Here is a 15,463-nt window from a genome sequence, read left to right as displayed (position 1 = left end):
TGACTAGGTGCAAGTGATTGGTGAGGGAGGAAACATGAGACGCAGGTGATTCAAAAACTTGTGAGAGCCAAGGTTTCACCCAAACTTTGTCGCGTGCGAGGGAGCCTGTGAGGGCCACAAAATTCACACAGAGATTGGTTGTCACGACTCTTGTAGGCGATATCTTAGTCTTAGTGGGAGAGAGGATGGGGGCATGCATGTAGGGAGGAGAGGTAGAGAGGGGGGGCCGGAATCCCTCCCCTCATTATAAATAGACTAGATATAGATATAGATATATCATAGATGGATAGTGGCCTCCAAAAAAGACTAGTTGCGACGTCCTAATAGGGGCCGGCAGCCCAAGGGCCAACGATTTAGATTCTGGAATCCGCTTTCTTGTTTAGAGGGCGGAAAGCGTCTAAGCTTGTATAAGTCTGCACGAGGACATATACCCGCAGTCATCTCCTCCCTTCCTCCCGCCCTCTCTCCCTCTCTCTCTCTCTCGCGCGCGCGTATGTGTGAAGGAAGCTTTTGAGCGTCTAGTCTTCGTCTTCTTCTTATGGCGACTCTTCCAGGAGAAGGACCTATTGAGCTAGCGAAGCCCACAAATCCCATGATCTCAGCCCTTTTTTCGGATTTGTACCAATTCACCATGGCATACGCGTACTGGAAGGCGGATAAACATCTGGACCGTGCAGTGTAAGCCTCTGTTTGCTTGCTCTTTGCAGGGAAAAAGGAGGGAAAAAGAATGCACTTTGAAGGATTACCTGCTTTGATATGCAGTAGTTATTTTGAAGTGGGTTTGTTATGCTTGGATATACCTTGGCACTTGAGTGCATGTGCTGATGAATTCTAGATGTTGCCTGATCCTACATGCTCACTAGATGCATAAGCTTGGTGAGTGTTTGAGTTAGCTCTTGCAAGCATTACACACACTTACATTATCCTCAATCAAGGAGAAGGCAATCCCCGTTGAAATTACAAGTTGCGTGGGCTGAACAGCTTTGAATGTTCTTACTCCGGAAGACACGCTTGCTTTCTCTGTATGCTGCACGAAACGTTTCCAAACAAGCCTGCAAATGGGAACTTGAAACAGCAAGTGCAAAACCTAGGAAATGCCGGGTATACTCAATGGAGGGTAGATGGGCACATGAAAAATCCCATGATGATGAATCTTGGCACCCAGATGAAGTGATAACAAAGCTTTACTAGTGTCGAATTGTTCTCTTGCCTCTCTCGTTAGCAGAAATGCCAGTGCCAGCCTTGGGGGTGACGTTTCCTGCAATACAGGTCCAAACTGTGCTGTCGATTGGAGCATGATATTTTTGGACCAAGCACCTTTGTATTCAATTATATTTTTGGGATTGTGGTCTTGTTTATTTGTTTGTGGATGTGTATATGTGTTTTTTTTTCAACAATCTTATCGTGCAAGAGCATGCATATGTATCCCCCATGATGTAGTGTGTGTCTGAAGTGATCCACCTGAAAATAATAACGAGAGGAGCTGTGGCAACTTACAAACACCAGGTGGTCTTAGGCGTGAGAGATATGGGGGCTTGTGCTCATACTTTTTGGTGATGAAATACAAGCCTTAACTATGAGACTTAACTTATTTTGGGACACCTCTGTTTTTTCCAACCAGCTTCGATCTTCTTTTCCGAAAAAATCCTTTTGGAGGTGAATACACCGTTTTTGCTGGCCTTGAGGAATGCATTCGCTTCACAGCAACTTTTCATTTTGAGAATTCTGACATAGATTATTTGCGAACAGTCCTGCCGCCAACCTGTGAGGTATGTTGAGGAATTGGAAAATCAAGCATTCAAATTTGGTAGAAGTTTCTAGCTTTTGACAGACTATTTTAAACTGATCTGCAGGAGGATTTCTTTGCATATTTGAAATCTGTAGACTGTTCAGATGTGGAAATTTATGCGATTCCTGAAGGCTCTGTAGTTTTCCCTCGAATTCCCTTGATGAGGGTAGAAGGTCCATTACTAGTGAGTAAACACCCCATCCTTTTTTAATGGATGTCTGCGCGAAAAACCAATGAGATTCCTCACTTTTCAGATGCTTCAAATCAATGTTTCTCATCACATATATTACCCAAATACCTTTTTCAAAGATTAAGGACTGTTTGCACACAATTTACTTAACATGTATACATGATGTTTGCAATTCTTCATCTTTGATGTATTCACTTAACATGTACACATGCAATGGGGTCACCAACCTCATTGTGATGCTTCACTATCAATTTGAGATAAGGAATAATCATGGAGGTATAGTAGGATTCACATCAAAATTTAAATTGATATTGACAATTGGCATACATATTGAAACAACCTCATAATGAACTGCTTTGGGAATCAATCTTTAGGTTGGCTCTGTATATGTTTTGTATGCTTTGTCTTTGTACAATTTAAGGTAAAGTAGTGATGTTGATGACCAATAACAAACATGTTTTGGATTTTTTGAGATTGTGACGTTAATGGCATGTTTTTGGGCATGAAAGTTGTGATTGCAGTTTCATGTTAATCAGTATGGGTATTGTAGATTGCACAATTACTGGAGACGGCATTGTTGAATCTGGTAAACTATGCATCTCTGGTGACAACGAATGCTGCAAGACACCGTCAAGTGGCTGGCAGTGACAAAATGCTCCTTGAATTTGGTCTACGGAGGGCGCAGGTACGTGTAATTTCGAATTTGTGATGCTCCAAGTTGTGTTTAGTGTGGATTCAGTTTGGCTTTAATGCTTTTAACAGGGTCCTGATGGAGGAATAAGTGCTTCAAAGTATTGCTATATTGGTGGATTTGATGGAACAAGGTTTACCTTCCTCCTTTTTATCAGTTTGCTCTATTGTCTTATGTCTGCGAATTGATCCTACACACTGGCCAGTGTGTACTGAGGATGCTCTACTGCTTACAGCTTTGTCTATGCTGCTCTTAAGTCGCCATCCCATGACGCACTAGGAATGCCGGTTTTTGGATTGTCGATACCCCTTCTAGATGCCCTAAATCACCCATCCGATGTAATGCATTAGAATATCCTGTTTTAGGTGTCCTAACGGCTATTCTCTTTCAAAACTCTCAATCATTCCTTTAGAATGATACATCAAAGTTCATAGCGATGCACTAAGTCACTCATCCCATGACGCATTAGAAATGTCTGCTCTTAGCGATGCTCTAAGTCACCCATCCCATGACGCATTTAAAATGTCTGTTCCAGATGGTTAGTGTGTTCTTAGTGATGCTTTAAGTTTCCATCCCATGACCCATTAGAAATGTCTATTCTAAATGGTCGGATACCCTTTCTAGATGCTCTAAATACCCCTCCATAGTGGCACACTAGAAGTGCCCATTTCAGCTGGCCTACCAGCTATTCCCTTTCATAGTTCTCAATCATTCCTTTAGAATGATTCACCAAAGTTCTAGGATAGCTCATGGATTTTTTTTTTTTTTTGAGAAAAAGATCATTTTATTAGTTAATGAAACTGCCCATAGGGCTACAACCACCTCTTCGAGAGAGGGCTACAACAACCATGAGGGGGAGACTCTCCCAATGAAAAAACACCATATATACAATGAGTCTAAATCAAGAAATGGGAGGAGGGAAAAGCCACACAGGTGGATGGTAGTGCCATCTGAGTACACCTTGACCGTGGTGAAAAAAGGCCCAGGACGCCAGAGTCGAAGGAATGCCTCTCTGCGCTCCCGCATGCGGTCAGAGCTGCCCTGAAGTCTCTCAAGCTGTCCTTTGAGAGTGTGGATCAACTTTAGCCAAAGATCGCAAACAGTCCCTTCTGGTGGTACAGGGCGAGCCTCAAAGATGCGAAAGCAGCAGGCCCGCCAGATGAACCAGAGTGTCAGGCCATTGATGAGCTCCCAACACTCTTCTCTCACTGCACCACTCCTGTGGAGTAAGCTGTGTGGCAGGCTGGAGTGTAGGTCACCCCCCCTGCATCACTATCATCCTGCTGGTGAAAAATAGCTCAGATTGAAGTGCCGGGCCCGTGAGAGTGGACCAAGCAGCTGCCCCCCAAGTGTGCTGCCGAGCCGTGGAAAGAACAGGCATCAGCCGAAGAACACGAAGCCACACTTGCTGTGCCAAAGGACAGTCCCAAAGACAATGACGCTGACTCTCCATGAGATGGTCACAAGCTGCACATGCGGTCGAGAGACCTGTATGCACAAGCCAGCTCCCAACTGCTGTAGCTCTGTGTGCGACCAGTCACTGAAACAAAGTGACTCGCCTCGGCTGTCTGGAGTCCCACAACCTCTCCCAAAAAGCTGCCAAGAACTCAGCTGTGAGACCCTCCGCCTGCCAATGAGGTGCTGCAGCAGGGCGAGCCTCTCTCTGTGCTGCCAGTATGTGACGTCCCAGTCGAACAGTGTACTGAAAGAAAGGGACACCTGGGTGGTCTGTAGAAGAGAAAGGGTCCCTCCGAAGCCACTCGTCAGGATCCCACTGTACTCGTGCCAGTGGATAACACTCCCAAGCCCACAGTCTCCAATGTCCAATCTCAAGAGCTGCTGGGTCAGGATCGATGACACAAGTCCTCCCACAGATGCCCACCACTCGGATCCTCTGAAAACAGCACTTTGGCACCTGCGAGGCCTCTACTGCAACTCGCTGTAAGCGCCCTCACTCTGTAACTCAAAAAATAGGGAGGGAACAGACTTTGAGCAAGCCCGAACTGAGATGAGAACCTCCAGTCGCGTGAAGGCTCCCATCCATATGGGTGCTGCTAGCTCCAGAGGTGTGAGCCACTCAGCTGGTACTGCCTCTGAGATGTCCTGGCACATGCTCTGCACCCCTCTCATGCCCTGTAGCTGAAAGCCCTGTAGCTCCTCTGTCAAGCCTGAAAACTATACCCAATCACCTAAAGAGCGTGCTGGACCCGTTGCCATGGGACCCAAGGAAACATGAGACCGACTACCAACCAAGTGGCCTCTCTGAGTGCAAACCATGGGGTTCCAAACAAGGGGCTGTTGCAGACGCTCCTCTGTGCAAGTAGGCTGCCGCTGCTCCAAGCCTCGCTGCAAATGCTCCCAAGATCGAAGCAGACTCATAGCGAAGCGGTCCTCCAGTCTCCTGCTCTAACCAACTCTGCGCATCTCTATGAAGATCCATCTAGTCGAAGGTCGCTAGGGGCCTCCTGTCTGAGGCACCCTAGCACGGAGCCGCTGTAGCAAGAATTCCTTCCAGGGCTCCTCTCTTGGAAGAAGTCCTCTGACGATGAACTTCCCAAGAAGGGCTCTGCTCTACTGTGCTGGGTTTGTGATCCCAAGCCCTCCCTGTGAACAAGGAAGAGTGATGACCTGCCAAGAGTGATGACCTACCAAGCCACTTTGGCCAAGGCTATCGGAGTGTCACGCCCTGACCAAAGGAAGTTCCTGATCAGCCTCTCTACCTGGCTGATACAAGAACTCGAAAAGATCCAGCAAGAAGTGATGTACCACATAGTAGCCAACAACACCTGGTTGGCCACTACAACTGTGCCAACCAAAGAAAGTCGTTGTAAGGTGCAGCGGAATGAATGTTTGAACTTTGCTCAAGATGAGTGCTCCGAACTGTGCTCAAGGTTCCTTTTTGTTCTTATGGAAGGGAGAGCCTTCCGTTCTTAATGAGAGAGTGCAATGATCACAAACAATTGAATGGACACTGTGCGTGAAAGTGTATGAGACTCAGAGATAGAGAGAGAAGAGAATACGACACCAGAGACGTTGTAAAACCCTCCTCCGAAGGCCCCACTCGTTGGCGAGAGTGGTCTACGATTGATTGTACAAACTGGTACAAAGTGAATGCATGTGACTGATGCAAGTCTAGGCTAGACCGATGTCGTCGACGGGGATGACGAGACCGATCTAAGGGCTGAAGACTGATGCAAACTTACTGCTGTCCAAAAACGCTACTGGCTGAAATCTGATGCCGATCTGCTGCTGTCCCAAAAACGCTAATGGCTGAGAATTACTAGAACCAAAAACGCTGATGTTGGCTGGTCTCTGCTGGCTGAAATCTGCTGGTTTTTAGGTGGTCAAAGGCTGAAATCTAAAATGCCATGCAAAGGGGGGGGCGATTTGGGGTTTCTGGAAACGTTAGGATTGAGGTTGTCTGGCGATGAAGCCTTGATGAAACCGCTAGGGCTAAGGTGTCTGACGATGAAGCTATGCTGATGAAAAATGCTAGGTGAAGGTGAGGTCTTGCTTGGAGAGAAAACGCCACCAAGGGTATCTTGCTAAGAAGTTGCCTGTTGAGCAAGGTGCTCCTGCTACCTCTTCTGCCAATTAGTGCTAGCTTAGGTTTTGCTTATATACAAACTTACTCAATTTGCCCTACCTACTTTCCAACAAAAGTCACTTAAATTAATAAGTGAAAAATGTCAAAAATAGGGGAAATAGGTTAAATACACTAGAAATTTTCCGTGAAGGATTCTGATGGGAATGCTTATGATCATGCTGTGTGCAACCAGTGGATATGCATCTACACTAAGTGCTTGGGCATGCACGGTCTGCGAATAGACTCACAAAAGTGCCATAACACTTCTAATCTAGACTAACTGGACTGACTGAACCCTTGTCGTGCTGTAGCTTGTCCACGGACACATAGGGTTGGATGTGTCACGTGACATCCGCTCCTTTTCAAAGTAAGGTACTGGTACCGAACTGTATGGCGTCGAGGGAGATCGCCAATAGCATCCGAATCCTGGAAGGGACTCTTCGCCGGCCCACTCTGATGTGTGGGTCGTGCGGTACTTGAACTTCATAAAGGTCTGCAACGCTTGCTTCTTTGGGCCGCGCCGAAAGCGACACAAAGTCTTTTGTGGCGTCTTCGATGCTTCAACTTCGTCTAGAGTCATGCTTCTTTTTATTCAAGAATCTCCATGGCTGAAAATTCCTGAAACCATTTCCAACACAAAACCATGAACATACCTATTCCATGTAAAGTGAGTGGAAAAAATCCTGTCTTCCTCAAAGACTGTGCATGCAATGTAGATGAACAAAGAGACGGAGTGCCAAACTGTTCACCACACACACGCAAACAATGAGATCGAATCTTTGTCTTCTGACTTGAAGCAATCAATTGTGGCAATTCACAACGGAAATGCCCATGCTTGGTGCTCGTACTGTCATGTGCTCGTTCTACAACTGTATCGTGCCAAGTAAGAGACATGAAATGTTACTTCGTTGAATACATACTTGTCAGCTTTTCATGAAAAATCCGCATACATTTGTGCTCATTTATGATTCATGAGTGAAACGTGCTCAACGTACAATATGTCATGCCTAGGAAAAGGGATCACATAAAGACGCTGACGAAAATATAGGAAACGATCATGAATGAAACACTCGTACAATGCGTGCGTCCTAATCATGCGAACACATAATACTTCCTGTGAGGGTTCTTTGGACCTAGGCTCGAGAGCCAAGATCGGTTCTTCCTGATTGGTTGAATATGTAATGAGAGTAGCTTCGCTAGAAAAAGTATCTACTAACTCATCCTTCTTTTTTTTCCGAGAAAAAGATCCTTCTATTAGTTAATGAAAACTGCCCATAGGGCTACAACCACCTCTGCAAGAGAGGGCTACAACAAGCATGATGGGGAGACTCCCAATGAAAAAATAGCATATATACAATGAGGCTAAATCAAGAGATGGGAGGAGGGAAGAGCCACACAGGTGGACGGTAGTGCCATCTGAGCACACCCTGGACTATGGTGTAGAAAGGCCCAGGGCGCCAGAGTCGAAGGAAAGCCTCGCGGCGCTCCCGCATGCGGTCGGAGCTGCCCTGTAGTCCCTCGAGCTGTCCTCTGAGAGTATGGATCAGCTCTAGCCAAAAGTCATGAACAGTCTCTGCTGGTGGCACAGGGCGAGCCTCAAAGATGCGGAAACAGCGGGCCCGCCAGATGAACCAAAGTGTCAGGCCACTGATGAGCTCCCAACACTCCTCTCTCACTGCACCACTCCTGTGGAGTAAGCTCTGTAGAGCAGGATGGAGTGTTGGTCGCCCCTCCTGCATCACTATCATCCTGCTGGTGGAAGATAGCTCAAACTGAAGTGCCGGGCTCGTGAGGGTGGACCAAGCCGCTGCTCCCCAAGTGTACTGTCGAGCCGTGGAGAGAGCAGGCATCAGCCGAAGAACTCGTAGCCACACCTGCTGGGCCGAGGGACAGTCCCAAAGACAGTGACGTTGAATCTCCACCAAATGGTCACAAGCTGCACATGTGGCCGAGAGACCACTATGCACTAGCCAGCTCCCTACTGCTGTAGCTCTGTGCGACCAGCCACTGAAACAAGGTGACTCGCCTCGGCTATCTGGAGTCCCACAACCTCTCCCAAAAGTCTGTCAAGAACTCGACTGTGAGACCCTCCTCCTGCCAATGACGTGCTGCAGCGGGGCGGGCCTCTCTCTGTGCTGCTAGTATATGATGTCCCAGTCAAACAGTGTACTGAAAGAACGGGACTCCTGGGTGGTCTGCAGAAGAGAAGGGGTCCCTCCATAGCCACTCACCAGGATCCTACTGTACTCGTACCAGCGGACAACACTCCCAAGCCCATAGCCTCCAGTGTCCTGTCTCAAGAACTGCTGGGTAAGGGTCTATGACGCAGGTCCTCCCACAGATGCCCACTACTCGGATCCTCTGAAAACAACACTCTGCTACCTGCGGGGCCTCTACTGTAACTCGCTGTAGTCGTCCCCCACCTTGAAGCTCGAAGAACAGGGCTGAGATAGACTCTGAGGAGGCCCTGACTGAAATGAGAACCTCCAGTCGTGTGAAGGCTCCCATCCACCGGGGTGCTATTGGCTCAAGAGGCGTGAGCCACTCAACTGTAACTGACTCTGAGATGTCCTGACACATGCTCTGCACCCCTCTCATGCTCTGTAGCTGGAAACCTTGCACCTCCTCTGACAAACCTGTGAACTCTAGCTAGTCACCTAGAGAGCGCGCTAGACCTGCTGCCATGGGACCCCAAGAAACATGAGACAGACTACCAACCAAGTGGCCTCTCTTAGTGCTAACCATGGGGTTCCAGACGAGGGGTCGCCGTAGGCGCTCCTCCGTGCACGTCGGCTGTCTCTGCTCTAGGCCACGCCGTAAGAGCTCCCAAGATCGAAGCAAACTCACAGCGAAGCGGTCCTCCAGTCTCTTGCTCAAACCAACTCGGCGCAACTCTGTAAAGATCCATCTGGTCGAAGGTTGCCAAGGGCCTCCTGACTGAGGCACGCTGGCACGAAGCCTCTGCAGCAAGAACTCCTTCCAGGGCTCCTCTCTTGGAAGTCGTCCTCTGACTACGAACTTCCCAAGAAGGGCTCTGCTGTGCTGTGCTGGATCAATGATCCCAAGCCCTCCCTGAGAACAAGGAAGTGTGATGACCGACCAAGCCACCTTGACTCGGGCAATCTGAGTGTCACGACCTGACCAAACGAAGTTCCTGATCAGCCTCTCTACCTGGCTGATACAAGAACTTGAGAAGATCCAGCAAGAAGTAATGTACCACATAGTCGCCAACAACACCTGGTTGGCAACTACTACTCTACCAGCCAGCGAAAGTCGTGCTGAGCTCCAATGTAACAGCTTTCTCCTGATGGACAGGAGAAGAGGAGCAATCTGCTGCTCGGGGAACAAGTCCAAACCAACTTGACAACCCAAGTACCGAACTGCAATCCCTGAGGGAATCCACCTGAAACCCTCTCCTGGCATCCAATCTGGCACAGGAGCACTGCCAACCGAGGAAGCCACTGTCTTTCTCCAGTTGATCAGTGCACCCGATGCACAACAGAAGGTCTCCAAAGCCTGCTCACATCTGTGCAGATTGGCCTCCTGGCCCTCTAAGTACAAGGCTGAGCCATCGGCAAACTCAGCGTCCAGTAATCATCTCCCCGAATAGGGAGTGCTAAGCCCCGCAGACCAACCTGCTGTGACACCAAAAATCTGCGCATCGCCTCCTCATAGAACAGAAAGAGAAAGAGGGCAAGAGGACAACCCTGTCTGACTGAGCGTGTGAGCATGAAGCGCTCACCTCTACCTCCTGCCAAAAGCACCTGACTGTGAGCCTGTCTGTACAAAGTTGACACCCCTCTGATCCAAGCATCTGAGAAGCCCATCCTGCGTAGAGTGCCCTCTAGAAAGTCCCACTCAACTCTGTCGTATGCCTTCTCAAAATCGAGAAGAAGAATCACAAGGTCCTCCCCACGGAGACGTGCCAAGGCAGAAGACTCCCAGAAAGTGAAGATGTTGTCAAGGATACTGCGTTCCTTGACAAAACCTGTATGAGTCCCATGTATAAGGCTCTCCAAAAGTGGCTGAATCCTCAAACTCAGAGCCTTGGCAAGAATTTTGTAGGCTGAGTTGAGGATGGTGATGGGGTGCCGCTGTTGAATCTCATCCAAGGAGCCACCCTCCTTTGGAATGAGGTAGATCAAGCCCTCACTCATGCTATCAGGCATCACTCCTGTGTGCAAAATGTACTGAAAGGCACTACAAAGCAGGTCCCAATACTCCAAGAAAAAGCTGGGAGTCAACCCATCCTCACCTGGACAACTACCACGAGGGAGGGCCCTAAGAGCAGTGTGCAGCTCCTCAAGCTGAAGTGGCATCTCTAGCCTCTGGCGCATCTCCTCTGTCACAAGACAAGGCATCTGTGCCCAAACCTGCTCCTTGCATGCATCCTGCCGCTCTGACTGGGGCTCAACCGACAGTAACTCACGGTAAAAGTTAGTAGCGACTGCACGCATATCCTCGGGCTCACAAGCAACTGACCCATCGGGTCTCCTCAACTGATTGACCTTGGCATGCGAGTGCCGAGGTCCCACTGTCTCAAAAAAAGCACCAGTCACTCTGTCACCCACCTGAGTCCACTGAGATGCCTGTCGGTGGAAGGCAAACTCATGACGCCTCTCCTCTGTGCTAGCAAGCTCCTGTCGAGCCTGCTGTAACTGCTCCTCCAACCATGGACTGTCTGGATGCTGCTCCTGCATCCTCTATAGTGAAGCAATGCCTCGTCTGAGACGCTGCTCCTCCTCTCTCGCTGCAGCCCGGCAAGCCAGAGACTCCTGAAGAAAAAAGTGGCTAAGCTGAGCTAGGCCTAAGGCCACTTTGTCTGGAGGTGGAACCTGGCTGTCCATGTCCTCTGTCCGGAGAGCCTCTACCCTCTCTCTGAGTGCTGAGTCCAACAAGACCCGCTCTGGGATGCGAAGCATCGTGCTTCCACTCCTCTGCTTGTCTGCCACTGTGAGGATCACTGGTGCATGGTCCGAGAAGGATGTCCCTGCCGGATGCCCACTGATCCCCCCAAGTCACTGAAGTGGTCACTAGTGTAGAAGCGATCTATCCGCGATAGATTCACTCCTCCCACTCTGCTGTCCGATCTAGAGAAGGCAAGACTGTTTGGAGGCCTCACAAAGCCAGAGAGCTGCCATGTATCCGAGACCCTCAAAGTCATACACAACCTCTCCCAAGCTGCTAACTCGACTCCATGCAGAGTAGCATGGCTGCTTCCAATCCTGTCAGAAGGGTCCTCCAACATGTTGAAGTCTCCTCCTACACACCAATGGTCGGCCTGCGGCAAAGACTTAACAATCTGTGACCAAAACTCTCCACGAGCACTCGCCACATTGGGTGCATAGATGTTCAAGAAGCCCACAAGGCCACCCTGAACCTGCATAGTAATCCACTGAGCCCTGCCTGGCATAATAATCCCTCTGCCCACAATGGCCTGCTGCAATGAATCCGCAATAGTCATACATACCCCACCCTGGATGCCTCCAGGTCCAAAAGCAGCTGACCAAAAGGTATCATATTGTCCACGCAAAATCTGACCACTTCGCCGAATGCGGCTCTCACACAGATGGTGCTCCTGAAGCATAAGGAGATCAATCTCTCCTCCCACAAGGCAACGCTGAAGCTCCTGACGCAATCGGCCCCGCCGTCGCTGAAACTGGGGCCCTCCTAGTCCCTGCACGTTCCATCAGATGATCCTCATGGGGAGCGAGAGAGAACAGATGCTGCCGCAGCAGCAAGACGGGCTATCTTCGAGGCTGGCTTGGATGGGGAGTAATCCGCATCTGAGCGTCCTCTAGATAGGCGAGACTGTAGTGAGTGCCTAGCCCAAGCCCAAGCCCAAGCAGAGCGAGCCGTGTGTAAAGCAACCTCCTCTGTCCAGGAGTCCTCATGGATGTATACATAGCAAGGCAAACACTGCGTAACAGCAAAGAAGTACACCACAATGTGCCTACATCCTGCTGAGTCTGGGGGTGTCACCGCAAACTTGGCCAATGGCCACAAAGTCTGCAGCAAATCTGTAACTCCAAGTTCTCCCATGTGATGAGAGAACTCGAGAACCTGTGTATGCAACCATCCCAACACTGAGTCGAGGGACCACTCTGTCTCGGCCCTACCACAGAGGGGGAAGGAGAAACCAACTGCTGAGTCCAAGGCCTCTGTCCCCCTTGCGGCGAGGGACAAAGCATGGACCCTGAAGCAGGCTGCCTCGTGGTCTGCTACGGAATCGCCGAGAAAGCGAGTGAACCCGTAGTCGAAGAAGTCCCAGCGGCGTCGGAGGTCAATGCTCGTTAAACCACGAGGGATAGCTGCCAGGGAAGATGTCTGAATCTGCAGAGGGGGCCGCAAGAAGGGCTGACCCTCTCTCGCTAGGCGACTCGTGGCAAAGGCGCTGCCAACAGATCTCCTAGCCGCCGGAGAGGGACCAGTCTCCTGAGTCGACTGTGGAACTGGAGCAGGAGGGGAGGGGAGAGGGAGCTGGGGGGAGCAGAGGAGAAGAGGGGCGGGATGGGGCGACAGAGGTAGAGGGGCGAGGTGGAGAGGCGACGGGAGCCTAGGGGGGGGGGGGGGGGGATGAGGAGGAGGAGGGGAACTCTGAAGGGGCAGCGGCTGTCGAGGGTGAAGCGGAGGTGGAGGCTGGCGTAGGGGACTCCTCCTTCTCAAGAGGACCAAAGCGGCTCCCCGTGGGAACCCACTGCTGCTGAGTAGGCACCTGAGGGCCACTCTGAGTGCCAGGCTGTTGCTGTGGCCCCTGGCGTCGACGGCCACGGGCCTGCTGCCACCCCTCCGCTGGAACCCCAGGCTCGGAGGGTGGCTCTGAATCTGTGCGCTGTGCCGCTGACTGTGGCTGCGGCCAGCCCTGGCAGGTTGGGGCTGAGGCTGTGGTGCAGGTCGCGGCCTCCTCCGTGGACAGGCCTTCGCTAGGTGGCCCATCTGTCGGCAAATGAAGCACTGGTTCGGGAGGCCCGAGTACTCCACACTCTGTCTAAACCAACCCCCACTCACCCGAGGCAGAAGGATGACCTTCGGGAGCGTGTGGATGTCTCTGACCAAAACTCGAACTGAGGGGATGCCAGCCGCCTTGGCAGCTACTGATGCTGCCGTACGAGGTGTCTCTAGGACAGTCCCAATGGCGGAGCTGATCCTGGAAAGAAGTGGTAGGTACTCCCTCCGTAAACCCCGAAAGCAGACCGAGATGGGGATGTCTGCCTCCTCTACTAGAACATCCGAAGTCGGGTCAAAACCATGTCGCCATTGTCGAAAGTGGGCGCGTGATGCTCGGATGGCCAGTGGACTCATAGCTATGACCTTGGACGCCATCTCGGAGGTCTCGAACTCGATCTGATAGTACCCCCGTATGAGAATTTGGACATCCAAGATCTTGCCCACCTCTGCGAGAAGGCGGGCCTGGAGAAGGTCTCGCAGCTCTCCTCTGCTAGGTCGGGTGCCGAGAATCTTGCAGATGACCGAAGTCGCCTGCAATCGCTCTACCTCTGCGGCAAGGCTCGCTTGCTCTGTCGCGAGAGAGCAAGTCGAATGGTGGGCTCAGCGGGGTCGGGCGAGGGGGCTTCTGGCGAGTCCCTCTGTGGCGAAGCTGGAGCCTCCCTCTGCGCCTACTGCTGTGTCGTAAGAAGAGGTCGACGGGTGGACGTTGCAATCAGGCGTAGGAGACACTGCCCCAAAAAAGGAAGCAATGCCGAGGAGGCCGAATTGCAGGGGTTGACGGGGAGAAACCGAGATGGGCGGGAAGACGGGGCCGGGGGGCAGCGGGTTGGGGAAGGTGGAAGCACTGGTGGCAGCAGCAGGAGGGGGTGGCGGGGGCGGCAGTGGCTAAAAGGCAGCGCGGGCAGGCAGCGGGCGGGCTGGCAGGCAGGGGGCGGCACAGGCTGGCAGGCAGCGCGGGGGTGGGCAGCGGGGGGGAGGCAGTGGGCTGAGGTGTGGGGTGGGGGGTTGACCGATGGCGTGCGCAGGTGAAGCAGCAGCAGCGAGCCCGTTTTCAACCTTGAGTATGTTATCGAGCACCCTTTCTAACTCATCCTTCTTGTGAACAATCACATCATCTTCATGCAAATCATCATTCTTGTGAGAAATCGCATCTTGCTCATGCAAATCATCATGCTTGTCATTGTCATCCAAATCATCATGCTCATCATTATCATTCAAATCATCATGCGCATCATCATGCAAATTCGGTGTGTCATGCTTTGGAGAAGAAGAGACTCTGAGAGTCTCCTTTTCCTGAATCCGTTCAATCTTCGCTTGCACATTAGCAATGAGAGATGGAGAATGAACAACTTGCTCTCCACGAATGACAATGAGAGAGTCACTTTTGGCATTGAAAGTGAACGTATTTTCCGCCCAATCAATGAGAGGGTTATGCTCACGAAACCATCGAATGCCCAAAATCATATCACATCCTGAGAGAGGAGAGACTAAAAATTTTCTTCCGAAAGCAGCTTATTGAACTGTAAACAACACATCAAAGCACTCTTTTGTGATGAGAGAGTCCATACCGGGAGCGAAGCTAGAGACCGCGAGAGGAGATTTCTGACTAACCTCTAGGCGGCCTGTCTCAACAAGAGAGGGACTGATCACATCATGCATACTGCCTGGGTCAAACAATATGACAAAATGCTGCCCCGTCATATGACCATAACATTTAATGAGAGACTCATCAATGGGAGGGTCAGGAGAAACTTGGGGCACACTCGTGTTGTCATTGATTGCATTGACAGAGGAAGTGGGTTCTGTGGATTCTTTAGATTCATTAGAGTCAAGCTTAGGACATGTTCTTTTTATGTGACTCTTAATGTGACAATGAAAACAACGACCTTCCTTAGAGTGCTTTGCTCTTCCGACGTGATGTATCCTCCTAAAATTCCTTGTGCTACCTTTTCATCTTGAGTGAGCTTAGGTTTAGCAATTGTGTTAGCTTTACCCTTAGGTTCATTGGGAGAGTTCTTTTCTGAGGGACTGTTGGAAGATTGGTTAGAAGAGTTACCATTCTTCTTACCGTTCTGAGGGTTCTGAGAAGTCTGAGAGGTACTTGTGGAAGTCTTGTTCTCCTTAGGCTTTCCCTTGTTGTGCTTCATCTCCTGTGCGAGAGCAATCGCTACCGCCTTCTTGAGATCGATTGGATCGAGCACCTCGACATCGTACTTGACATACTCGTCCAATCCGTAAAGTGAATGCCTCTTTGCGCTC

At 50.5% G+C, this 15,463-nt stretch overlaps 1 protein-coding gene across 2 annotated transcripts in view; it reads left to right on the top strand.

Annotated features, from left to right (window-relative positions):
* Positions 1 to 346: 346 nt before the first annotated feature.
* LOC147441048 (nicotinate phosphoribosyltransferase 2-like) overlaps positions 347 to 15,463 on the top strand; it is a 44,999-nt gene continuing 29,882 nt past the window's right edge. The window contains exons 1-5 of one of the 2 annotated variants that reach the window (XM_086482791.1): positions 347 to 678; positions 1,622 to 1,769; positions 1,854 to 1,973; positions 2,530 to 2,664; positions 2,742 to 2,803. In XM_086482791.1, coding sequence (XP_086338917.1) covers positions 539 to 678; positions 1,622 to 1,769; positions 1,854 to 1,973; positions 2,530 to 2,664; positions 2,742 to 2,803 — 605 coding nt within the window. In that variant the 5' untranslated portion in view covers positions 347 to 538. The remainder of the gene's footprint in view (positions 679 to 1,621; positions 1,770 to 1,853; positions 1,974 to 2,529; positions 2,665 to 2,741; positions 2,804 to 15,463) is intronic. The other variant, XM_086482792.1, reaches the window with a different exon arrangement.

The sequence above is a fragment of the Adiantum capillus-veneris genome, chromosome 15, assembly GCF_014529385.1.
Source record: "Adiantum capillus-veneris isolate H3 chromosome 15, ASM1452938v2, whole genome shotgun sequence".
Lineage (NCBI taxonomy): Eukaryota > Viridiplantae > Streptophyta > Polypodiopsida > Polypodiales > Pteridaceae > Adiantum > Adiantum capillus-veneris.
Note: the sequence above shows the minus strand (reverse complement) of the source record. Positions and strands in the feature narration are given on the sequence as shown.